Source organism: Diplotaxodon limnothrissa, linkage group LG7 (genome assembly GCF_057381915.1).
Source record: "Diplotaxodon limnothrissa isolate DT_005_m linkage group LG7, D_limnothrissa_male_GT1.1, whole genome shotgun sequence".
NCBI lineage: Eukaryota > Metazoa > Chordata > Actinopteri > Cichliformes > Cichlidae > Diplotaxodon > Diplotaxodon limnothrissa.
Genome location: NC_140602.1, coordinates 24,255,765 through 24,281,620, shown reverse-complemented (window position 1 = coordinate 24,281,620; position 25,856 = coordinate 24,255,765). Strand labels below are relative to the sequence as shown.

The 25,856-nt window shown below is 38.5% G+C and overlaps 1 protein-coding gene across 1 annotated transcript; it reads right to left on the bottom strand.

The window, feature by feature from the left end:
- Nucleotides 1-17,850: 17,850 nt before the first annotated feature.
- LOC146628325 (zinc finger protein Rlf-like) lies at nt 17,851-19,434 on the bottom strand. The gene is made up of 3 exons (XM_085357747.1): nt 18,744-19,434; nt 18,462-18,630; nt 17,851-17,950 (listed from the first exon to the last, which is right to left on the bottom strand). Exons 1-3 carry the CDS (start codon nt 19,432-19,434, stop codon nt 17,851-17,853), a joined length of 960 nt encoding a protein of 319 aa, XP_085213873.1.
- Between the last annotated feature and the right edge of the window lie 6,422 nt (nt 19,435-25,856).

The window sequence follows — 25,856 nt, the reverse complement described above, 5'->3', positions numbered from 1 at the left end:
GTTAAGCTCTCCTTACAACATGGACCTCCCCCACCCTCATTCAGATCTGGCGTTTGGAATTATTTTGGTTTTCATGTGACATATGACCCTGAAGGTAAGCAGTCATGGACTAAAGTAAAACAGTATGTTGGATGTGCCATGCAATGCTCAATTACATGGGTGGGAGCTAGTGTGTTAGCGCAGTTAGCTCGTTAACGTGTTGGCCGTCCAGCCCCATGCACAGGCGATCGGCGGTAGCTCGTTAACGGAGATTTGCCGTGTTGTGGCGTTAAGGTCATTTCAACGAGATTAACCTGAAAGCACTAGTGGGAACACAACGAATATGACTGCACATTTACGCCGACATCATCCTAGTGCAAAGACAAGTGGAAGCAGAAAAAAAACAAGCAAGCATGCTACTAACTTTAGCCGAGTCATTTAGACAGCTGTTAGCACATGATTCTCCTTATATGTTTAATATGCTGCTGAGAATATAGCCCAGAAGAAGCGGATAGTATAGCTTTTATTTTGGAAAGAGACATTTCTCTGTAATAAACTCTCTTTTCCAAAGATGAGTGATTCCTCAATCAGATACAGGGCTCGCAATATCGCTAGCCCAACGTCCTGGAGCTAGCGATTTTTTTCAGTCGGGCTACCAAAATCTATCTCTGCCCTGCCCGTTGGGCTATTGTAGGAAGGAAAAATATATGTCAATGCTTTTGCATTCTTTCAGAAATGTAGCTGGGTAATTATGTCATTGGCATCGGTGAGCCACTGTCAATATGTGACATATTGAAATCGCGTTTGAATTTGCACTTGTTTTTTGCTTTCACTTTGCAATCGCGCGAACTGTGTATAGAGAGCGACAGTACTGATCTGTGAGTGATGATAATTTGCGCACCAATTCCTCTGACATCGTCTTATTAATTGTTAGCTTACTATGCAAACATGACAAGTGAAATCTCCCGCAGCTTAAACATGTGAGAGGTTGATCGCGCAGAGAATCGCTGAGCTTATGTGAGTACAAGCAGCAGGATTTATATTTGACTATGATGACCTGGATGACTGAGAACCTTCACAGACAGATATATATTTTAGTTCTGCTGAGCCAAATAAGACAGGTCAGGGTGAAGAAGTGACAGCCAAAGAAAAGCTTACCACAAAATGGAGAAGTTATGACAAATCAGAGTATAAGGCAAAAAGAAAGTGCAGCTTTATGGTTTCATGGACAAAAAATTTTCTGTGGCTGCAATATGACGAGCTAAATAACCAGGGGTGCACATAAGTGGTCAGCAGGTGCGCATTCGCTGTCAAAATAAAAAACACGCACAAGGGTTAGGGTTAAATTTAAAAACTGTACTTTTGAGTTAAAATATATATTTATAATTTTAATAAATGCCAAATTAAAAAAGGCATGAACATTTTTTTGTATCGAAAAAATATCGAACCGTGACACCAAAGTATCGAACCGAACCGAACCGTGAATTTTGTGTATCGTTGCATCCCTACCTTTTAGATATAGCATATTATATTTTGGTATATCTTTTCAATTCAAATGAGTAATTCCTGTCTACATATATAATTCGAGTAACTCCAGAATACATTCCCTGCGTTATAATCCAATTAATTTTAGTTAATTAAATGTAGCTCAAAATGCTTAAGTATGTTATTCATAGCATCCTGCTGGGCCATTTTGCGCATGCGTTAGGACAGGCCACCATTTTGCGGGCGGACTGAAAAAGCGGACGCTGTGTGCTGCAAGCGGGCTCAAGTTAATCACACAACTTCGTGTAAAGGTGGTCTAGCTTCGGTAAGTAAACCTTTTACGGTCGTTTTTGTTTTATTTTTTTACCTCAGTCAAAGCATGTTGACTCTTTAAGATGTGTGCACATGGAGAAAGAAGTCTAAGTAGTTGTACACCTCTGAACTTTGTCGTGATTTGACTTAAGCTAGCTATGTGCTCTATTAGCTACTGCTCTATTAAAAGAGTAATTGTATTGATGCGTTAAAATGTCATATGTTTTTAGCTTAGTTCTGGTGGCACACTTTGTACTAACAAATTATGGAACGAGGCAATTTCTCTGTAGTTAGCTGTAAAGTTCACTGTACAGTCGCCTGCAGTTTTAAATTGAGAAATCGTCCCTCCCGCCACAACATTGGCATTAAGGAATAGTCGGGCGGGGGAGGGGGCTTCTGAACGCACCTGCACAGTCAGGGGTGCAGTAGGAAATAAGTAGGATTGGCGTTGCACAACGTCTTTTGTGCAGAAACAAATAATGGTTGTAAACTGTGGAGGAGAATAACTCAGTGGTTGGCAAAAATGTGAGACTGAGAGTGATGTTTGTCAGAACTGAAATTAACTCAGAAAAGAAGTTGCTTCACTTGATAGAGCTGTTGAGTGCGAGACCTGTCAGCGGCCTGGTTTAGCATTTGAAGCCTCGCTACGTGCTTCCAAACCGCTGCATTTAATCTCAGAGAAAACTAACACAGAGAAGTAAAGCAAGTGTGTAAGTTCATCTCTTTATGTTTGCATAGTATTTCCATGTTGAGCTTAACAACCGATGTATGGAGCCACAGCTGGACTGGCTGTCGGAGTTTTGTATTGAGGGGGAAAGGAAGCAATTTGTTTCGTACTTCAGCTACAATGAAAAAAGACACAAAGCTGGAGTTATTCGGTGTCTTCATGCTGAGCTAAAACTTCTTCTCTCATTCTCCCCCCTCCCTCTCCTGTTGCTACTTCAATCATGAAACTGATCAATTATCAGGTGATCAGCTTTTCTGTCGCTAGTCTCTCTCATTTGTTATTCACCCAGTTTGCGCTAGAAAGAGGAAAACGGCAGATAAACAACAGCAGCACGTTTAAGCTTGATAAGCTGTTGCTAGAATTTTTTTTAATATTACTTCTAGTATCCGCTTATGTTTTCTGAAGGCAAAGCTGTAATAGCTGCTGGTCATGATATCGGTTTGGTTATGTGGAAACGTGAAGGTGAAACCAGGAGAAGTTTTTACTGAATCATTAGAGCTGAACAGGTGATGGAGAAACAGGTTTACATTTTAGGTGACATGAATGAGTTGAAGGGAAGTTATGAACTGTTTCTGAGAGACAAATAACACCAGGATCCTTTTCTATGTAGCTGACATCTGGTAACTGTGCAGGGGCGGATCTAGCAAAGTTTTGCCAGGGGGCAGGTAGGGCATTAACAGGGAAAGGGAGACACAAAGACATAATTTTCTTTCTTATTGTCATTTAAAATGTCTAGCTTTTAATAAATAATTATTCTAAATCTTAACACCAAAGTGGTGATCTGGTTAAATAGAGATCCATTATTGTATGTAGTAAATATTAAGTCTAATATATACCCTAGTAATAGTAGTACATATAGCACTTTTTCCTTTGGGAAGGTACCATCTGGGCTGTCTGCAACTGTATTGAAGAAAAATGTTGAATCTAATTATTATAGAAAAATAATTGATTTCTGTGCATTAGGCAAGGCAAGTTTATTTGTATAGCACAATTCAACAACAAGGTGATTCAAAGTGCTTTACAGAGACATTAGAAACAAGAACAAATAAAAAGCATGATTTAAAATTGATTAAAACAAGCAAATAAACTAACTAACTAATTAACAAACAAACAAACAAACAAACAAAACAGTATATAAAATCAAAACAGATAAAATCAGAACAGTAGATAAAATCAGTAGTTAAATGTAAGTTTTGAAATTTAAGCTTAAAGTGTGGATTTGGTGCTTTATTCAAATGCAGCTGAGAACAGGTGAGTCTTCAACCTGGATTTAAATAAACTGAGTGTTTCAGCTGATCTGAGGCTTTCTGGGAGTTTGTTCCAGATATAAGGAGCATAAAAGCTGAATGCAGCTTCTCCGTGTCTGGTTCTGACTCTGGGAACTGATAAAAGACCGGATCCAGATGACCTGAGGGATCTGGAAGGTTCATACTGGGTCAGGAGGTCATTGATGTATTTTGGTCCTAAACCATTCAGAGCTTTATAGGCCAGCATCAGAACTTTAAAGTCTATCCTCTGACGGACAGGCAGCCAGTGTAAGGACCTCAGAGCTGGACTGATGTGGTCCACTTTTTTGGTCTTAGTGAGGACTCGAGCAGCAGAGTTCTGAATGAGCTGTAGTTGTCTGACTGATTTTTTTAGGTAGACCTGTAAAGATGCTGTTACAGTAATCAAGCCTACTAAAGATGAATGCATGGACTAGTTTTTCCAGGTCCTGTTGAGACATCAGATCTTTTATCCTTGATATATTCTTGAGGTGATAGTAAGCTGACTTTGTTATTGTCTTAATGTGTTTTTCTAAGTTTAGGTCTGCATCCATCACTACACCCAAATTTCTCGCCTGGTTTGTGGTTTTTAGATGTATAGATTGAAGTTCTCTTGTGACCTGTAATCATTTTTCTTTGGCGCCAAAGACTATTACCTCAGTTTTGTTTTTGTTTAGCTGGAGAAAATTGTGGCACAACCAGTCATTGATTTCCTCAATGCATTTACCAAGAGCCTGTACAGGGCCTCGGTCTCCTGGTGACATTGTGATATATATTTGTGTGTCATCTGCATAGCTGTGATAGTTTATTTTGTTGTTGTTTATAATCTGTGCCAGTGGGAGCATGTAGATGTTAAACAGAAGGGGTCCCAAGATGGAACCTTGGGGAACTCCACATGTGATACTTGTCTGCTCAGATGTGAAGTTACCTATTGATACAAAGTATTTCCTGTTTTCTAAGTATGTTTTGAACCAGTTTAGTACAGTTCCTGAAAGACCTGTCCAGTTCTCCAGTCGTTTGAGTAATATGTTGTGGTCAACTGTATCAAATGCTGCACTGAGATCCAGTAAAACTAGGACTGACATTTTTCCACTGTCTGTATTCAGACATATGTCATTAAACACTTTGGTCAGAGCAGTTTCAGTGCTGTGGTTCTGTCTAAAACCTGACTGGAAGGCATCGTAGCAATTATTCTGTTTTAAGAAGTAACTGAGCTGTTGAGAAACTGCTTTTTCAATGATCTTACTTAAAAACGGGAGATTTGAGATCGGCCTGTAGTTGTTCATTTGTGTCTTGTCAAGATTGTCCTTTTTCAGTATAGGTTTGATTACAGCAGTTTTTAGTGATTCTGGAAACACACCTGATAATAAAGAAAAGTTGACGATCTGTAACAGGTCTGACTCTAAAGTCTTTGAGACCTTTTTGAAAAAACTTGTTGGCAGGACATCTAAACAGCAGGAGGAGGAGTTCAGTTGACCTAAGATGTCCTCCAGGTCTTTGCTGTTAATAGGTTGAAACTGTTTCATGGTGTTTAAACAGTTTTTTGGTGGACACAGTACATATCCTGGATCTGCTGTTGATGTACCAATTGCTTGTCTAATTTTTTGGATTTTTTCAGTGAAGAATTTGGCAAAGTCATTGCAGGCCATGGTCGAATGAAGTTCAGCTGCCACTGACACAGGAGGGTTTGTTAGCCTGTCAACTGTAGAAAATAAGACCCGAGCATTATGGCTGTTTTTAGTGATGATGTCAGAGAAGTAGGACCTCCTTGCATTCCTCAGTTGTAAATTATAATTGTGAAGTTTCTCTTTATAAATGTCATAATGAACCTGGAGGTTTGTTTTTCTCCATCTGCGCTCAGCTTTCCTACACTCTCTTTTTTTCATTTTTCACCAGTGTGGAGTTTCTCCATGGAGACTTTTTCCTTCCAGAGATAACCTTCACCTTAATGGGAGCAATAGTGTCCATTACATTTAACATGTTAGCATTGAAGCTATTGACGAGCTCATTGACTGACCCTCTGGGCAGGTCAGCATTAAAGTAGATTACGTCAATTAAGCATTATCAGGCAGAGGGTGCGGGCTGGTTTCCTAATATTTTTGCTGGGAGTTGGCAGTCCTATTAGTTAGGTTGTTTAATATTTCTATGTACTGTTTAGAATACCTGAATAAGGAGGATGGTGTAAGTTTTTTAGGTTGATCAGTATTGCTGAAGTATAAAATATTTTGGGTGCAGTGTATTTTTTGCATACAGGTATAACAGAATAGCTTTAATGTTTGTTTTTAAAACTGAGTATGAACTTATACAAAATGCAGCAAAATATTTATAAAAACAGTTTTATTTATTATAAAATACACTATATCGGATTCATATCGGCATCGGCAGATAATCAAATTTATGATATCGGTATCGGACATAAAAAAGTGGTATCGTGCCATCTGTAGTTTGCACAGAGGCACAAGTAAGATTTGTTTTGTTACAAGGGAGTATCATGAAGTAATGCACTAATGGCTTGGAAACGGTAATTGTTTGTCTTTCTAAAGTTTATTTTTTTTATTTGTCTTCCTTTTCTGGCAGATTTTCTTCCCCTTATGTGTTACTGTTTATTCAAGAAGATGGTGTTATTTTGGTAAGTACATGCAAATTCCTTACATATTTATCACGACAGTATTTGTCACGGTCCGCTGTGGCAGACCGTGTGGAGGACTCGGGTGCAGACACAGGCATGGACACGAAACTGAGTTCGAACGAAAAGCGAGCCTTTATTGTGGCTGATGACAAGGAGTGCAAACAAGGCAGAAGCGCAGTGACAAAACTAAACTATAACTAAACTGGGAAAGTGATACCAGGATAAACTATGAAGACACAGGAAACCATAACTATGAATACAAAAGACTGGCTGTGACAACATGGAGGGTGGGAACACAGACGACACGACACAGACTGTATGAAACACAGACTAAATACACATGAGGGATAATCAGGGGAAGTGGCCACACATGGGAGCACAGCTGACACACATGAACCTAACGACAGGACAGGAGAAGTGAAACTAAATACACAGACATTGAATACAGACTTTCAAAGTAAAACAGGAAACATGGAGATTAGACATGACATGAACTAAACATAACCACGCAGACATGACGCATGAACCAGGGAGACTTGGTACAAGGGGAGATGACATAAACAGTTAAGGAACAAGACTAAACTGCAATCTAGAAATTAACTAGGTGAACTAAGCTAGGCACAAATGAATACAAAAGATGCATAAAACTCAAACACTGGGTCGCTCGACCCAGGACCATGACAGTATTGCAGGGACAAGTTTATCTATCTCATCTTAAGGGTTCTTGTGATTATTAATATTGATATTAATTAATATCAATTAATATATATGATTAAATTTCTTTTATTCAGGACAAAAGGGAAAAAAAACTTGCAAAAGTGAAATGAAAAACAGGAATTTAGTTCTTGTGAGTTAAGAGGATGCAGAGCATAGGGTTAGATGGAGGTGGATCATTCACTGTGGTGATCCCTGTAGGAAACAGCCAAGAGAAAGAGGATCAGATTGCAAAAAAAATGTGGTTTGTGTGCATACATGAGTCTTTACGGACTTTACAGGACTTCTGAAGTACAAGTACTCTGAAGTTTGCAGAGCAATATCAGAGATGTTTGGGGCTTACATGGCAAGCATGTTTTTAGTTGCACCTCTAAATTTTCTCTGCTCTCTGTTGCTGACGGCAGAGTTCTGCCCCGCTGACCTCACAGGTGAGACACTCCCACCAGTGGACAAAGAGCACAGGAAAATGTGTTGCCAACCACCTGAAACAGACAAATATCTGCTTTTTAAAACCCTTTAAACCCGTTAAATGGACTGATGCCATTCATTTCTTCTTTGATTAACAGTAGTAACATCCTTCATGCACTGTATACTAACCCATATGCTAATCATGCTTTATGTAGTGATGGCAATTGGATTGTAGCATTTAATGAAGAAATAACAAAATAATCATACCAATGATTAAGCACCAGTCTTCTTTTTTTCTGTGTGTGTGGTGTGTGTGTGATACAGGTAAATGCTGAATTCCAGTGTATTACAACACTTCAACTGGAGACGACCTTCGCGGCACAGTTAGACAGAATTACACCTCGGCTGATGGCAGTTTTCCAGAAGAAGGGCGGTGTTTCTGGGCAGAAACTTGCCCACCACTTGCAGATCATGCAAGAGGTAAATCTGAATATTGCAAATTCTATTAGGATTTCTTTTGTCTTAAGTGGCAGGTCACTGGTGAGTCAAATAAGCCATTTTAGGTGACCAGCCAAGCAATCTAAATTTTGAAATTTCATATATAAATTTTATTTACTATGTTTGAACTGACATATGATAAAACTTACTTATTGCGAATGTCAGACATTGTTCTTTTTTCCAAATTGGTTTAATCAGCAACTCTCTTTAAACAGGCTGAAAGTGATGTTAAAGTGAAAAGGGAAGCAGTTCTCAGGGCACTTTGCCTCTACCTTGGTGAAGAGGACGGAAGCCTTATTCGGGAGTACTTGGTAAGTCATTTAAGTCATTGTAAGCAAGTCACACACACACACACACACACTTTTTAGATAGACACACAAACGACTAGATTGGAATTTAATTGTAGAGTTATTTTTTCTTTTACCTTTTTATTAAATGTTTAGGACATTGAAGGAGATGATATCCAGAGAGACCTGAAGAAGCACACCATGGGCATTTATGTCATCAACAGGGAGGATGGACAAAATGGACATTATGATGACATTGGAATATTTGTTAAAGGGGAGATAGTCATGGACAACATTGGATCTCTGGCCCAAGCTTGTGCATTGATGCTTGGAGTAATCTATGCACTAAACCTAGCCTTCCCCAAGGAATTGAAGGACTATTATGAATCCATTTAGAAAGTGTTGATGGGATTGGATGGTGAAAAGCTCTCCCCCAAAGTCCTTGGGCTGAAGAACAAAATTGCTACTGGATAGGAAGATTTCTAAAACCACACATCAAGAGAATGCTGTTATATAAATTACCAATGACTGGTGCTCTTGTGAATAGGAGGGAAGGACTAGAATGGAAAGACAGTGGTTAATAAGCAGTAAGGAAAACACAAGTTTAGTTTTAAGTCTAATTACCTTATTAAAATGCAATTTCTAAATGTGGATCGCAGAACACAAAGTCTGAAACTGGTTAGTTTGTGGATGCATCAGTTTCTAATTGTGATACTTTATACTGCTGGCAGTGTTTTATTCTTTTATGTAAGCAGTTTTTTCTTTTTTAGAGGAAGAGAAACATTGGTTAACATTTCTCTTGTCTGTTGTTTCTGTTTTGTTTGAATAGAGCTTTTTAAAGCTACTAGTTCATAGGCAAAAGTTTTGTAATTTGTATTATACAAATTGCAGCAATTTCCCTTAGAGATGTGGATTCTTATTCTGTTTGCAACAAATTTTGCATTAATAAATGGTGTGAAAGAATGTTGTAGTTTTCATTATTGACGTTTTTAAAAACTACAAATCAGGGTAAGCAATTTTTTTTTTTTTTTTTTTTTAGTAAACTTAACTTAATTGAAATAGAGAGAAATTAACAATTTGATTTGAATATAAGTTTGGGACATAAGTGTAAAGGAAACAAATTATTCTGGTACACTTAACACGACCTTAGTTGGAATTACTAATAATATTTGACTAAGTTGTATCCACAACAGTTAAGTTAAAGTAGCTTAAAAAATATATGTTGGTTTTACTCGCTTAAATTAAATTCAGTGTACTTAAAAAATATTTCTGGATTCAAACAAATTTATTTCGTGCAACCACTTGTCATAAAAAAATTGAGTAAATTGAACAAAACATTTTTTTCAGTGCAGGGCTAACTCAGAGAGACATAACCATTCAACTGATATTCACATCTATGGACAATTTACTTAACCCTAAAAACTGTTTGTCTTTGGACTGTGGGAGGAAGCCAAAGTACCTGGAGACAGCCCACATTAGAAAGGCCCCAGCCTCGATTTGAACCCAAGACCGTCTTGCTGTGAGGCAATAATGCTAATCACCAGATACACCAGATGCATGGGGCAGATATTTATGAGATGTAATGTGAGCCAAACATCTCAAAATATTCAACTTTTGTCTTGTCAGTCCACAGAATATTTCCCCAAAAGTCCTAGGGATCATCGTTTTCTGCCAATTTTAAGACAAGTCTGTGTTTTTTATGGCCAGCAGTGGTTTTCACCTTGGAACTCTCCCATGGATGCCATTTTTGCCCAGTCTCTTTACTGTCGTTGAATCATGAACACTGACCTAAACTGAGGCATTAAGGTCTCAGACATTGTTCTGGGTTCTTTTATGACCTCCTGGATGAGTCAACAATGTGCTCTTAGAGCGATTTTGGTAGACTGGCCACTCCTTTCCATTTGTGGATAATGGTTTCTACAAATTGTCATTTATCACAGTTAATTAATGATTTAACAAATTAATGAGTGATGTCTTTATTTAAAAACTCCAATTTGTATTTATTTCTAATATTTGTTTGATGATCTGAAGCATTTAAATGTGACAGGTATAGGTAACTTTGTGAAAGTACTTTATCACAGTACTGTAAAGCACAAATACCATTCTAGTTTCAAACTGCTCAAAGTGGTTATCATAAAGTCTCTTTGCACCATTGTGGATAGACTGACTGATCAATGTAATGTGCACACAACTGCAGTCAGTGGGTGTTGGCTTCATACTCTGAAAACTTGTAATTTGTTGCTGAGAAGAGCTGTGACTCAAAGACTGTGAGCACTCAGCCAGACTGGTCATATTAGAGCATATGTTTCCATCCCTTTTGCATTGTCCAGAGATGTTAGTCCAACTGCATACGTTTGTTTTCTGGAAAGTGGTTCAAGGTCTGAGACAATTACATTTTCTTCCCTATGGAAAAGTTATTCTTTTTTTTGTTGTTGTTTTGAGCCTTGCCAATTTTAGGACACTGGCAAGCAACCAGGAAATATAAAAATATCAAAGAAACTTCACTTTTGGACATCTAACACAGTGAAAGTCCCGTTCTGCTAAAATGTATCTAAACACCAGCAACATATAAAACATATTTCAGCTCCATATTAAGGATTAAATGATTCACGCAGGTGTTCGATTAAGCTTCAGTGCCACATTCAGGTACGCACAACTGCACATTTCTTTCAGCGTTAACTTGAAGCTGTCCATGCATTAAATCACTTCTTACTTCATTCTTGACCTGCAGCTTTAATGTGCATTAATAAAGCGCAGCTGGGTGTGTCTGAAGTTGCTTTTCTGGTGTTGTGACTTCGTCTGGGGTTGTCAAATCATTATTAAACAAAGAAAGCCGCTTTACAGGCTTTATTAGGCCATAGCTCGTTGAAGTCATGTTTTACACTGTGTAAGTCAAACATATGAATTTATAACAAGACAAAACTAGAAAAAAATTTTATCAGTGTTACCGTGTAAATCTTACAGGATCTTGTGACAAAATTAACTCCTAAAGGTTTTTAAAATTTAATAAAGTAAGATAAAATGAGGCACTGCAGACTAATGAACTGCAGTATAAAAAATACAAGCTTTCAGTACGGCTGTGTTTATTAAGATAAAGATTTTCTTAATGACCATTATTTTATAACTCCAGATTTCAACCCAGTCACGAGGAGGCCACAAGCCAGTGTGCTCAAATAAATGAAGAGTGATGAGTAAGGAAGGGCAGCTGGCATAAAATCTTGGCCAAGTATGGGCCGGGGTTAACAACGACTACCTTTGATGGTGCTGGCCAGGAGGATGCTGGTGGAGAGTACTGAGCTCCTGTTTAATTAAGACAAAGGAAGAGGAACGGGAGCGCATGTTAGGAGGCAGTGGTAGTGAAGGAAAGATAGGAGTGTGGAGATGAGAGTAAGGACTTTAAATGTAAGGTCTATGCCTGGTAAAGAGCTGCCAGGAAGAAAGGAAAGTGGAATACCGCAAAGAATAGTCATGTACGTGTTGAAGGAGGACATCCAAAGGGCTGGTATGATCATGCTCTAAGTGTTTACCTAGGTCAAGATCCCAGAGGACCTATATACCAAATTCTAGGCAACTTATTTTTAAAACCACAGATGGCGCCCTCTTATGGCTATTAGAATGAATGCAGACTTAAGAAGTGTCTGCGTTCATTTCACTTTTAATAACTGGAAGCTATGTCTATCTTTTACATACAGCCTATGGTGTCATTAAGTACCAGATAGTCAAAGCACAATGATCTGTTCTGGTAGCACGTGATGACGCAGTGTGTTACTTTTTTGTTAACTTGTATGGATGTGTGGTTTTATTTTTATTTGATTTTATGGACCACCCATTATGAGTCTCATCTCTTGTAAATCTGCTTAAAAGTTCCAAACAGTCATATCAAAAAAGGGTAAGTGTATAAAAGATAAGTGGAGAGCTGAAAATATTTTTTTATTCCATTTGTAGATTATTTGTACATCATAATTGTTCCAATAACAAGGGAAAAAAGATGTGCTGAAAAAAACCTATGTGATATATATATATATATATATATATATATATATATATATAATTATTTCAATTTAATAGGGCAACTTATATCCAACATTGTTTTTAAACAAAGCCGAGCTCTTCTCTCACAGATTTCCCAGTGCTCCCAGGGCTGTGAGTGAATCAGAGCAGCAATCAGGCAATGTGTTTTGACTGATATTAGGTTAATCAAAGCACACAGATGTGCGTTATGCAAAGCGTTTCTGCTAATTTACTTAATTGTTTGCTGAGGAATAAAGCCAGGAGAGGAAACACTTTATGTGATTAATTTGTAATTTCCAGTATGTGTCAGGACTACATGGGTGTTAATTCACAGTTTTGAGAAAGCACCATCTTTCATCACCTCCACGGAAGCCTGTGTGCCATATAAACTGAGTCTTAACATGTCAGCTAAAAGGAAATTTGTAACATCAAGTCACACCCAAAAGAAGTATAATATGTTCTCAATGTGTAAGCTATGCCTTTATATTAACTCCCAGCACACGCTAAAACTTGAACATGGTATTTACTTGTGCTGACTACTCATTCATTTTGTCTTGCCTGCCACTTTGGACAAGACTGAATTCAACCAGCACCATCAGCAAAATTTTACACGATTTGTAGTTTGGTTAAAGCACAGATATAGGCAGCAACTATTAAAGTGTTCATCAGCCTAAACTGTGCATTTCCTTAAGCATGGTAGCTAGTTTTAATCAAACTAAACTAAAATAGTGACCATTGTTGACTATGCCTGCTAAATACTAAATATTTTAGCATTGTTAGCATTCCATATGTTTGCAAATGGGATGAGTGAAGATACATGGCTTTAAATTTGACTGAAAATTCATAGTGCAGAATCCTGTGGGAACCAAGGGACTTTCTGTGCTGTGCATATTTTGTGCAACATTTTTGGGCTAAGACTCCTTGTTGACACAGTATTAGCAAAGATACTGCTGTAATGATTCTCTCACACTTGTACTGACTATGCTAATGTAGTGATAGGCTGCTCTCACACTCTAAAAGTTAGCCACTATCTTGACTACATACTTGAGGAGGTGTGAACACCAACCAATTTACAGCCAGTCAGAAGAAAATAGCAGGTTTAGCAACCCGTACCAGCTAGTTAGCTAAAAGAGGGAGACTTTTCAGTGATGTGTGGTGGTGCTGTTTGATGTTTATGCATGTTTGTTTTTTCATGCAGAAATAGGTTTGAAAAGTAAATGTTCACAAATGTGACAACTAGCACAACAATCAGGATCAACTTCTAGAACTACTGCTTAGTTCCCAGCAGCCAGGAGTACAGCTTTTGTCCTACTGTAACAGAGACCAATTTAGGTTAAAAAGGTTAAATCAGAGGAAGTTTAACTTACAAAAACATGCAGATATAAACCTCTGAAGTGCTGAGGAGGTTCACTGGGTGTTACGGTCAATGTAAAACTCCTTTACAGTTGGTTATACTACTTCTGGCAAGAGCTTTAGGCTTTTAAGATGCGGTTGAGATGTTGCGAAAACAATGAGGTCAAGTAGAGGACCCTGAGATTATATTTAAATCATTTCTCTGTCTCTCTCACACTCTCTCTGCCATTACATCTCAGAAGCTGAATAATTTCCACGTTTATAACAGCCCCATAAATCTATCACAGAGTGAAGTGAAAGTAAGCTACTGAAGAAACTGTGCAACAATAGGCATATTTATAGTGCCTTTTTTCTCTCTGCTCTGTTGGGAAGGGACTCACTGCATCACGCTTCTGATTAAAAGCATTAAGTCAATTCAGTTCAGTTTAATTCAATTCAATATAGTACCAATTTAGTACAGCTGCCTCAAAGTGCTTCAACACAACAGCTCTGCAGGATAATTTTTTATTCTTTAGAGCTTCTGAATAGCTACAAAATTTTTAACAGTGAAAACAACTTGTATTTTAAAGACGAAGCTGACACTGATGTATGTGTCGCTTACCGTCTGTTGAACCTAGAGGCATCTCAGTCAAAAGTTTTTTGTTGTAAACATTTAATAAAAACAATGTTTGCATATTTTCAGCTTGTGGGATGGCAATGTGAATATATCTGTTTATATCTGGCCGACACAAAGCAACTATACAAGTTAAACATACTAGATAAGAGTCCGTTTTCACTGTGGAGGGTTAAGCCTAGGAAAAAGCCACTAATAACTTAACCTAACTTACTATTGCTGTTAGGGAACTTGACCATTTGCTTTTAGGTGCCTAAACCTAACCCACAAATGAAAGCAAAAGTGAAAAAACAAGTAAAAAAAACAGATTACGTTAAAATTAATAAAAACGAGTGGACTCTGAAGTAAGACCCAAGAGGGGGCTTTAGTTGCCCAAACAATTCTTTATATGTTCTGATGGTTTGCTATATTCTAAACTTCAAAAAGTGAAAATAACTTCTAACATTCTGTTCATGATGGTGACTCGTTCCTATTATCTTTAAGAGAGTCCATGAATCATCATTGGTTACGTCCAGCAGGAACATCTTTGCCAGGTTCCTCACCTCCGAAAACTCTATTTTCATGGCTCTAAATTTAACTACAGCTACGGCAGGAAACGCACATTAGTGTTTTATAACAGAGTTTGAAATGTCTGAACTCTGACCAACTAAAACTTCTAAATGCTGCAGATGGAAGTGCCTCTTCCACATAATGAAGCACCATATTTGGAGAAACACATCCATGTGCCTAACACCAGGTGCTAAAACATTTTTACTGAATTATTATTTATTTGATGCACAAGAGGGAAAATTAGGCACACCATGCTAGGGGGGTCGGGGGGGGGCACATCCTTTTCAAGGATCACTGCCAAGGCACTCAGACCAAACAAAGCCACAGTAATTATTGCATATTTGAGTGTATCAAACATTGTTCCCTTAAACAGCATGGTAGATTTCTTTAAATCACATTTTCGTGATTTCGTCTTCATCATCCTTCTTCTTCCAGCAGAAAACACTAAGTATCACGTCTGTATGGATTATTGTAGGGTCTACCCTGCAACATAAAGCGCCTTGAGGCAACTGTTGTTGTCATGTGGCACTGTATAAATAAAACTGAATTGAATTGAAGTGTTGAAATAAACTGTTGAAGTAAAACTAAAACTAGACCAGAAAAACGGATGGCATGGGGATGAAGTGGTTAGCATACTGCAAGAAGGATCTGGTTTCGAACCCCAAAGGAAGCCCTTGTGTGCCATTTGCATTTTCTGTGTGTGTGTGTGTGTGTGTGTGTGTGTGTGTGTGTGTGTGTGTTTGTTTCTTCTGGGCAATCCGGTTTCATCTCACAGTTCAAAATCATGTATGTTAGGCTAAAAGTGTCTTCTAAATTGGCTAAAGACTAAAGAACTGTATGAATGTAAATGTGACTTCTAATCTAAAGCACCTTGAATGATCAGTAAGACTAAACAACTATTTTATATGCATTTTAAGTCCAATCCAGTGCAAGGAGTCAAACTAAAATTAAACTTATTTGAAAACAAAAAAATTAAAAATCTATTTTTTTTTTTTTTTTTTTTTTTTTTGGGGGGGGGGTATTTATGTTTTTTTTTTTTAATTTAATCTGTCACCCTATCTGCAGTTTCAGCACATTTGACTTTGAGATAAGAAACAGTCACAATACTAAGACTGACGAGTTTTATATATTATCACAATCGTAACTCTGCTGTTTCTGTGGCATTTGCACTCAGGCTGTTTGACTAACACATTCTGTGCATGCCATTTAAAAGTCAATTATGGGTTTCTCCAGTGTTGACAAAGGGGAACAGTGAACTCCAAAGAAAGACATCTAATCTCTCACCTCTCACTTGAGGTTCCTGGTAACAGTATTTCCTGCATACTTCAGATTCCACAGACATCAAAAGCTGTAGTGGTATTTGCTTCTTGCTGTTTCCCTGGTATTATTTTAACTAGGGGAAATTTGGTGACAGCAATCTCCCCCTCTGCAGACATGTGCTTTGCTCCAGTTAGGACTCCACTGTAATGGAAGACTTTGGTTGACTACAAGAAGAGAGTATTTCTTGTTGTGACAGCCTTTCTTTGTATATACTTCAGACCTATTCAGCACATCTATGAGCTTTTTTTCCTCCTCTGTAGTGTGAGACCATTTATTGGGCTTTGAAGAGTGTATTCAGCCCTTCTTGTGGCGACTACGCTCATTTCTTATAGACTGAAAAGGAGCACTGAATGCGGTGGGAGAGTGTTCAAGTGTTTATACCCACACATCCTCCCCTGGGCGTTCTTACAGTCGAAGCAGCAGCTAAATCTATTTCAAAAGCTTATGTAAGGCAAATCGTGGCCACAGAGCCAAGTCCCATCAAACCTGTGGGGGTGCCCAGTGGATGAATAACATTTGAGAGAGGAGATGGTGAATATGTTTGACCTTTTGCGAGGCACACACAGAGGGCCTGCCTTCTGAGCTCTCTGGGGCATTAACCTTATCTTAGAGTTGTATAATAGCCTATTGACTGCTGCACATTATCTATCCTGCACTGTAAAAAAAAACGTGCTGTTTTTACAGGAAAACCCTGGCAGCTGGGGTTACCAGGGACTTCCTGTAAAAACGCTTTACAGATGCAACTTGTAAATTGATTTACAGTGAATGAATCTCAGATTAAAACTGTTAAATCTACAGGAAAAAGAAGTTAATTTCACACATAGATGTGATATATAAATACACTATTTCCTGTATCTTTTACAAGTAATAAATGCTTTTTGTGGATCCATAAACTGCAAAATTAACAGGGAAATATCGTACAAAGAACTAATTTAAAATGGTAGAACTACGGTGAAACTGTGCATATTAAATGGAGCTGCTCTGTAAATTATACATAAAATCTATGCTGAATATTATATGTTTTAATGTAAAATTTTAACCGTAACCCAGCAAATTTCTTACTGCTACGCCTACACCCAAACATGCAAAAATACACATGAGAAAACACAAGAGAGGAAAATATCACTTTTGGGAAATTTATTTTGCAGCCACATTAGCAAAATGACAGCAAATGGATCCATTTTTCCAACTAACACAATATGCAAGGCACACAGCAACTACACAATTCAATCAAAATATAGGCTATAAAAGCTGTGGAACATTCCTGCAAAGCAAGAACCATGTTCATGAAACAAGCATTTGTTAGACCCTCCACCAGAAAAAGTTAAATAACCTGTTAAGACTTTAAAACAAAAAACACATATTGTGCCAAAAATGATCATAATCACCGTGCAACGCAACACGCACCCTGCTGTCACCACAACCATGGCCCTGGTCAGAAAACATCAGCAAAACCACGTGGTGAAACAAACTTACACATGTGGTCTAGAAACACTGCAGTAGCAGCATGTTGTTTTTTTTCTTTTCTTATGTAAATAAAGAACATTCCTACAAAGAAAGAACATCTTCATGAATTGGCTTCATGCATTCGACCAGTAAAAGGTTCCAGTACACATTGTGGAACAAAATTAACAAAGTAAAACTAACAGTCCACAGAGAGTCAAGATTTAGGCTTAGCGCCACTCGTGGTCGGCGAGATCCTAAATCAGGGTGAGGACTCGAGGGTTCACACTGAGACGACGCTTTGAGTTTTTGTTCTCTACTTTGGTTCCTTTTTCTGGGTTTATGGAGAAGAAACACCTGTAGAATAACAATCATATAAAAGTTTATTAAGCATTTTTATAATTGATCAGTTAAAATACACATACAAAGTAAGTAAAAATTAAGTATATACATATATATACAGTCATGGCCATGACCACGTTCAAGACAAAGTATAACCAAAATGCTGTGGGGAAGTGAACAATGCATGGTCAAAAGTATTGGCACCCTTCACGAGTGTCTTCTGCAGTGATATGTCACACTTTAGCATTGTTAAAATCCAAAGCAAAGGTTATAGGTAGTCAGACGTCAGTTGACGCTTGGTCTAGCCCTGAGTCTCGGCCAGGCTTGGACCCAGATTCAGACTGTTAATGTATTTAAAAAAACCAAACAAACAAAAAAAACAACAACAAAAAACAGAAAAAACAACTGAAACCGGCTCCAAAGCCGACCGAGACTCAGAGCCAGACCTGGACTCGAACCACATCAAAGCCAGACTCCAGATCCCAGAGTCTCAGTTATAAGAAATAACAAAGCCATATTTGTTCACCTCTGAAGAAACTCTAAAGTGGAAGCCAGCTCAGATGGATAATGGATGTTGAAATTGTAGTAGCTCCCGAACATGAGGCACAGTGCAGAAATGAAGGAGGATATGTTTGTGCTGACGAGGTGCCGATCAACACTCAGCATGTATCTTCTTGAGGAATAGCAGGACTGTCCTGTGAAGAAATTATTTAACAGGTTATATCAATAAACACGGCAGTCACATGACATTCTATAAAAAATGCACTTAAAAAAAAAAGAGAGAGAGAGAGCTATGAAACAGACTTACCACACATGATAATAGTGGGTGTCAGAGGCACTTGCTCCAGTTGTACCTCATCTGCCAGACATGTATCTTCAACACAGAGAAGCATGGACTCCTCCTTCTCTTCAAAGTAGCTGAGTAGCTGTTTAAGGTAAAAGAGACACATGTTTCTGAGATAAGAATGACTATCCTTCTCTGGCATATCCCTGGCTGAACTAGCAGATGCCATGGTTTCATGTGTGTTTTCTGAATATTCTGTACTGTCATTTGGGGGCTGAAGACGAGATTCCTTGTACATGTCATCAATACCATCTGGGGAACAAGCTTTATGCTTCCTACACATGTGAGAAGTAAATGATGACTTTTTTGTAAACATATGCTTACAACCACTTACTGGACATGACACAGACCTGCCCCCTGCAATATGATCATTTAAGTGAGACACTAGCTCTTTCACTGTTTGAAAATGGCGGGCACATAATGAAACTGCACATTTTAAATCTGCAACAAGAGCTTTAGGAGTAGCTTGAAGTGCAGGTGCATTGTGCACACGATAAAAATGCCCCTTGAAAGCAGAGTACGTGGTGAATGTTTGGCTGCAATTGGCGCCAACACATTTAAAAATACAACAAGGCTCATTCTTATGCACTCTGCAATGTAGTACATAGCCTCTTAATGTGACCAATACCTTTTTACAAAAGACGCAGATGATCATTTTTAGTATTTCTAAAGTTTGCCTGTGCTTTTCAGCTGAACTAGCATGCTAGCGCTAGGTTATGAGCCTTGGTCTAAATATCAACTGGTGCTTTTATCTCGAAAAAACGTCGCCAAGATATTGAACTTACCGTGCAGACTTTCTGACGAACAAACACAGATCCTCAAAAAACACTTGAAATCGTATGTTTGTAATTTGTCCTAACAACGTAGTTGCTGAAAGTTCGATGTTTTCTTCTCCCGTCTTCTCTCTCGTGCTGGCTCGTTAGCTATAGTCGTGAACTAGGCGCTCTTCTCCTCCCGCCCTCACGTCATTATCCAATCAGAGACGAGCTTCAGATGCACATTCAAAATTAGGCGCGCTCAGTGCAACTGTGAGTGGCCTGAAGTAGCTTACAGCTCTGTGGAGATGAGGCACCATAGAGATCCTATGGGAGGCACTGTAAGTTTGTTTAGCCTGTAATAATGAGACATTGCTGACCTAACCCAAAAAAGTATTCTAGTCTAAGTATCACATTGCAATTAAAAGAAACATAAAGAATACAAGCATTATGACAGAAGCATTACTTAGTCGTTAAATAATAATTTCTTATTGGTTACCCTACAATAGGCTGCAAATGATTTAAGAAAAAAACATGATGTAAACAATTTTAATTGTATATTTTTATATAGCCTATAAATGGAGAGGCAACCTCTCAGGTTCACAATGACATCTTCTGTGAAAACATTTTTATTAGTCCAATCCATGACTTTGCATCATTTCATGAATCATGTTAAAAGTAGGCCCAGTACATCCATGCAGTTGTAAAGTGACTTACATATACGTCATGTGTTTTTAAGAAAAACTGACTAAAACTGTGATTTTTACAGTATTTGCATGTCAAATTAACATGATTGTTTGGTTATGAGTATTACGGTGTTTCACTGTTTTTATTCACAGTATTTGTAGTTTTAACCAATAAATTTGATTATAATCACACATTCATGTTGTAAATATAACATGAATGTGTGATTTAAAAATTACTGATTTAAAAAGAAAATAGGACAAAAAACAGAGAAGTGTATGGCAAAAGTAAACACAGAACTTTAACACTGACACTGGAAGCCCATGCACATGTAATGTTACACTGATGACTGACTTGAGGCTCGCAGTAGTGAGTTATTTTAGCTGTGTGTGCTTCAGTCTAATCTGAGTCATGTTCTCTTGACATTTAATTGGATGTTAGTTTTGTCACGTTATATTATCTGTAACATTAGAAAATACCTGTTATGCATAACCTTTGGATTCATCATTAATTGTGTTTTTATAGAATGTAAATCCCAGAGCTGGGTTGTGCCAGCTGAGTTTCCCTTGAGGATAAAGAACTGTTTCACTTTATAAGCGCTCTATAATTGCCTCATCTTGCCCAAAACCCCTAATCTGTCAGACACGCCACATACTGTAAATACAATGTCTCCCATTATTGGATCAAATATCCAGGTTTGCAGTTCAAATTTAGGAAAATAAAGAGTTCGTCCTACATCCCATTTATTAGAGCATATTTTTCTCATGTTTTGCTTTCCATACAGAAAGTTTTTCAATCCCAAATGAAAAAGTAAGAAAAATACATGGAAATATTGAAACTTGAATTCCTTAAATCCAGAACATGCTGTAATATATTTTTAATTCCTTATGCACAAAGCAAAAAATCAAGAAAAATTGAATTCAATAAAGAAAACCTTAAATGTAAAAAAGCATAAACCTAGAGGATGAGACGATGACCAATTTTACATTGACATAATCCATGAGGCGTTTTTATCCCATTAAAGACGTCATACTACTGCATTGCTAATGATCAATAACGCTTTGACATTATTGCCAGAGCTGACTAGTCATCTCATGCATCTGAAGTTGAATCTTAATTGACTGCTTTGTGTTTGCAGAGGAGTCCTCCGGAGACCGAATCTCCAGCTGAGACCCACCAAACCCAGCACTAGTTTCTGTGTGTAAACAGAGGCCTATTAAAATGATGACCTATTATATTTAGTATTTCCAAATTAGATGCATCACCTTTGGCAATTTAACAACTGGTAGCAATTTAAGCATGAGTAAAATATTGGAAGGACAGGTAATACATATAAATATGTATTATATGTATACATACAGGACCAATAAACACGCTCTCTTCTAGAAAAATGGTATTCAGCATTCCCCTGGTTATAAAGCTTCGATGTTTTGAACACTGTGCATTTTTTGTTTGGACTAATTTCGTGCTGGATTACAAATCAATCAGGGAACATAACCATTCCATTCCCTACAATTCAATATCATATGATGAAATAATAAACAACACTCAAAAAATATTCACATTATTTTTTAATTACCTTATTGAATCCTAGTTAAGCAAAAATCTTACCCTCTAAAGGCAAGTAAAAAAACAACTCTGTATGGATTCTTTAAATACTGAATATTGAATGCAGGAGTACTCATAGCATAAATGTTAGCCCAGCTTCAGTCAGTGTTCCTCAAAGGAACACTTTACAGTAAGCAAATCCCTTAAGGAATTAAGAGATTTTGAACCACTTGAATGAACATGAGCCTCATATTAACTTTTTTAACTGCAAAACCGATTTTGGTTCATTTATTGCATAGTTGTTGATTTTCTCCAAAGAAATGCCAAAAAAGCACAAAACTGGAGGAGAAATATACAGTGGGGCAAAAAAGTATTTAGTCAGCCACCGATTGTGCAAGTTCCCCCACTTAAAATGATGACAGAGGTCAGTAATTTGCACCAGAGGTACACTTCAACTGTGAGAGACAGAATGTGAAAAAAAAATCCATGAATTCACATGGTAGGATTTGTAAAGAATTTATTCGTAAATTAGGGTGGAAAATAAGTATTTGGTCACCTCAAACAAGGAAAATCTCTGGCTCTCACAGACCTGTAACGTCTTCTGTAAGAAGCTTTTCTGTCCCCCACTCGTTACCTGTATGAATGGCACCTGTTTGAACTCATCATCTGTATAAAAGACACCTGTCCACAGCCTCAAACAGTCAGACTCCAAACTCCGCCATGGCCAAGACCAAAGAGCTTTCGAAGGACACCAGGAAAAGTATTGTAGACCTGCACCAGACTGGGAAGAGTGAATCTACAATAGGCAAGCAGCTTGGTGTGAAAAAATCAACTGTGGGAGCAATCATCAGAAAATGGAAGACATACAAGACCACTGATGATCTCCCTCGATCTGGGGCTCCACGCAAGATCTCATCCCGTGGGGTCAAAATGATCATGAGAACGGTGAGCAAAGATCCCAGAACCACACGGGGGGACCTGGTGAATGACCTGCAGAGAGCTGGGCCCAAGGTAGAAAGGTCACCATCAGTAACACACTACAACGGCAGGGAATCAAATCCCGCAGTGCCAGACGTGTTCCGCTGCTGAAGCCAGTGCATGTCCAGGCCCGTCTGAAGTTTGCCAGAGAGCACATGGATGATACAGCAGAGGATTGGAAGAATGTCATGTGGTCAGATGAAACCAAAGTAGAACTTTTTGGTATAAACTCAACTCGTCGTGTTTGGAGGAAGAAGAATACTGAGTTGCATCCCAAGAACACCATACCTACTGTGAAGCATGGGGGTGGAAACATCATGCTATGGGGCTGTTTTTCTGCCAAGGGGACAGGACGACTGATCCGTGTTAAGGACAGAATGAATGGGGCCATGTATCGTGAGATTTTGAGCCGAAACCTCCTTCCATCAGTGAGAACTTTGAAGATGAAACGAGGCTGGGTCTTCCAACATGACAATGATCCAAAACACACCGCCCGGGCAACAAAGGAGTGGCTCCGTAAGAAGCATTTGAAAGTCCTGGAGTGGCCTAGCCAGTCTCCAGACCTCAACCCCATAGAAAATCTGTGGCGGGAGTTGAAAGTCCGTGTTGCTCAGCGACAGCCCCAAAACATCACTGCTCTCGAGAAGATCTGCATGGAGGAATGGGCCAAAATACCAGCTACTGTGTGTGCAAACCTGGTAAAGACCTATAGTAAACGTTTGACCTCTGTTATTGCCAACAAAGGTTATGTTACAAAGTATTGAGTTGTATTTTTGTTATTGACCAAATACTTATTTTCCACCCTGATTTACGAATAAATTCTTTACAAATCCTACCATGTGGATTCATGGATTTTTTTTTCACATTCTGTCTCTCACAGTTGAAGTGTACCTCTGGTGCAAATTACTGACCTCTGTCATCATTTTAGGTGGGGGAACTTGCACAATCGGTGGCTGACTAAATACTTTTTTGCCCCACTGTATATATATATATATGTGTGTGTGTGTGTGTATATATATATATATATATATATATATACATACAGAGAGAGAGAGGCCAATAATGCCACATTCATTACAAAATCTCCATATTCTTTTTTTTTTTTCCATTGTGCTCGAGCTACAACCAGCTGTTTTCCGTTCCTATGCTGGGAGAATAAAAATAGCATTGTACAGCTTTTGAGGTGTAAATGTTGCACACTTGGATTAAAATGAATTTAAACCAGTGTGGCTTTGTGAATTCGCCTTTACTGCATCTGCAAATATATACATTGACATAGCACAACGTTACACACTTTTGCAGTCTCACACAACTCTTATAGGCGCACTGCCTTATGGGTAGTCTTTAAACTCAAATCACTAATATTTCTTACAGTGCAACAATGAAATAAACATAAACAAAAGATAGTGTGATCCACCAGTCTATATCTGCTTGGTTATAGCTCGGTACAGGTATAAATCCACAAAAGCGCCACGAGGTTTCCGCACAAACTAATGAATTAGATCTAGCTGCTAATCGTTAGCATTACGGCTAATTCACATCGCTACCAATAACTTATATACTAATGACACATAGTGGGGATTAACAGCCAACTTTCCCACATTCTCTGCAACCCCGTGGACTCATCTGTAGATACATTTTAAGTTATTTACCATCTTGTATCTGCTTACCTGCAAATATATACATTGACATAGCACAACGTTACACACTTTTGCAGTCTCACACAACTCTTATAGGCGCACTGCCTTATGGGTAGTGGCTGGGCTTATTTACTCCCGCTAGACCTGCTCATTTTAGGGGATACTCCCTCTTGTGGTGTAACGGAGGAATAACTACCCTTCTTGCACTATGTCATTTTTGGAGACTGGGGCACACATTATTTTACCACAATCAAAGAAAATACATATTTGAACAATCAGACCATTTAACTAACTATAATATTGTAACTAAAGATTATGGGGGGTGCCCTGTTTTGTCCACAATGTCTTTCTTGTCCTTACACTCTTACACCCCTCAAAAAGTTAATGGCGTCCCGACATTCTATCAATATCAGTCCTTATGTGGCAACTATACATTGCTTGTAGGAGGCTACATCCCTTTAGGAGTCAGAGTTCAGCATTACTGCTGGCCACAGTGAAACACATGACATGTATCTCCCCTTCATGTCATATGCCGCCGCAGGTGTTATTGTGCACGATAACAGTCCACTGCTTTTCCGTCCATATCACGGGTATCTGCATCTTTACTGAGTAAGGTGCTCTCACCTTTACCTGGACATAACCTCGCTACATAACATAGGGTGCCATTCTCATAACGGGTCATTACACTAAAAGACCGAGAACCAGGAGCTTCCTTTCAATGTGTTGAGCATATCCTGTATGCGGGGTATGGGATGGCGGTCAGGGATTGACTTCATATTTAGCTCCCTGTAGTCACAGCACAAGCGGAGGCTGCCATCTTTTTTCCGCACACATACGATGGGGCTGGAGTAGGAGGATTTTGATTTTTTATCCACCCTCTATTCAGCAAGTCTTCCAGATATTCTTTTACTTCTTTATGAAGTGGCTTAGGCACTGATGTATATGTTCGGCGAACAGGTGTGGGGTCGCTGAGGCCAGTGGCGGGATGAGACACCATTCTTCCCAAACACTGACACTTCTTCATTTGAAGTTGTTAATGATAGCTATGCAGAAAAGCTGTCTCACAGATTGCTTCTAAATATCCCACAGGTGTTAAATAACTGTGACAACCCTAGTAAATTATATAAATATTGCAGCGAAGGTGTGGTCCCTGCTCAGCTGCAGGGGAGGAGTGGCGCATTGAGCTCAAGGAGGCGTGCCATGAGGCAGGTGAGGCCACAGGTGGTGGCGATTGGACTGATGACAGTCTCTGTTTCTTTTCATAGTGAAGGGAGAGACGAGCGGAGGAGAAGGAAGCTGAGACCTGGGCTGAGAGGAGACTGTCTTTGTGTGTGCAACTGACAAAAAAGTGGAAACCATTGAGCACAACCATTGTGTGTTGGGTCTTTGTACAAATATAATATGTGAATAACATGAATATGTGAATGATATTAATCACCATGGATGGGACTATTGTCTTTGTAGAAGACACA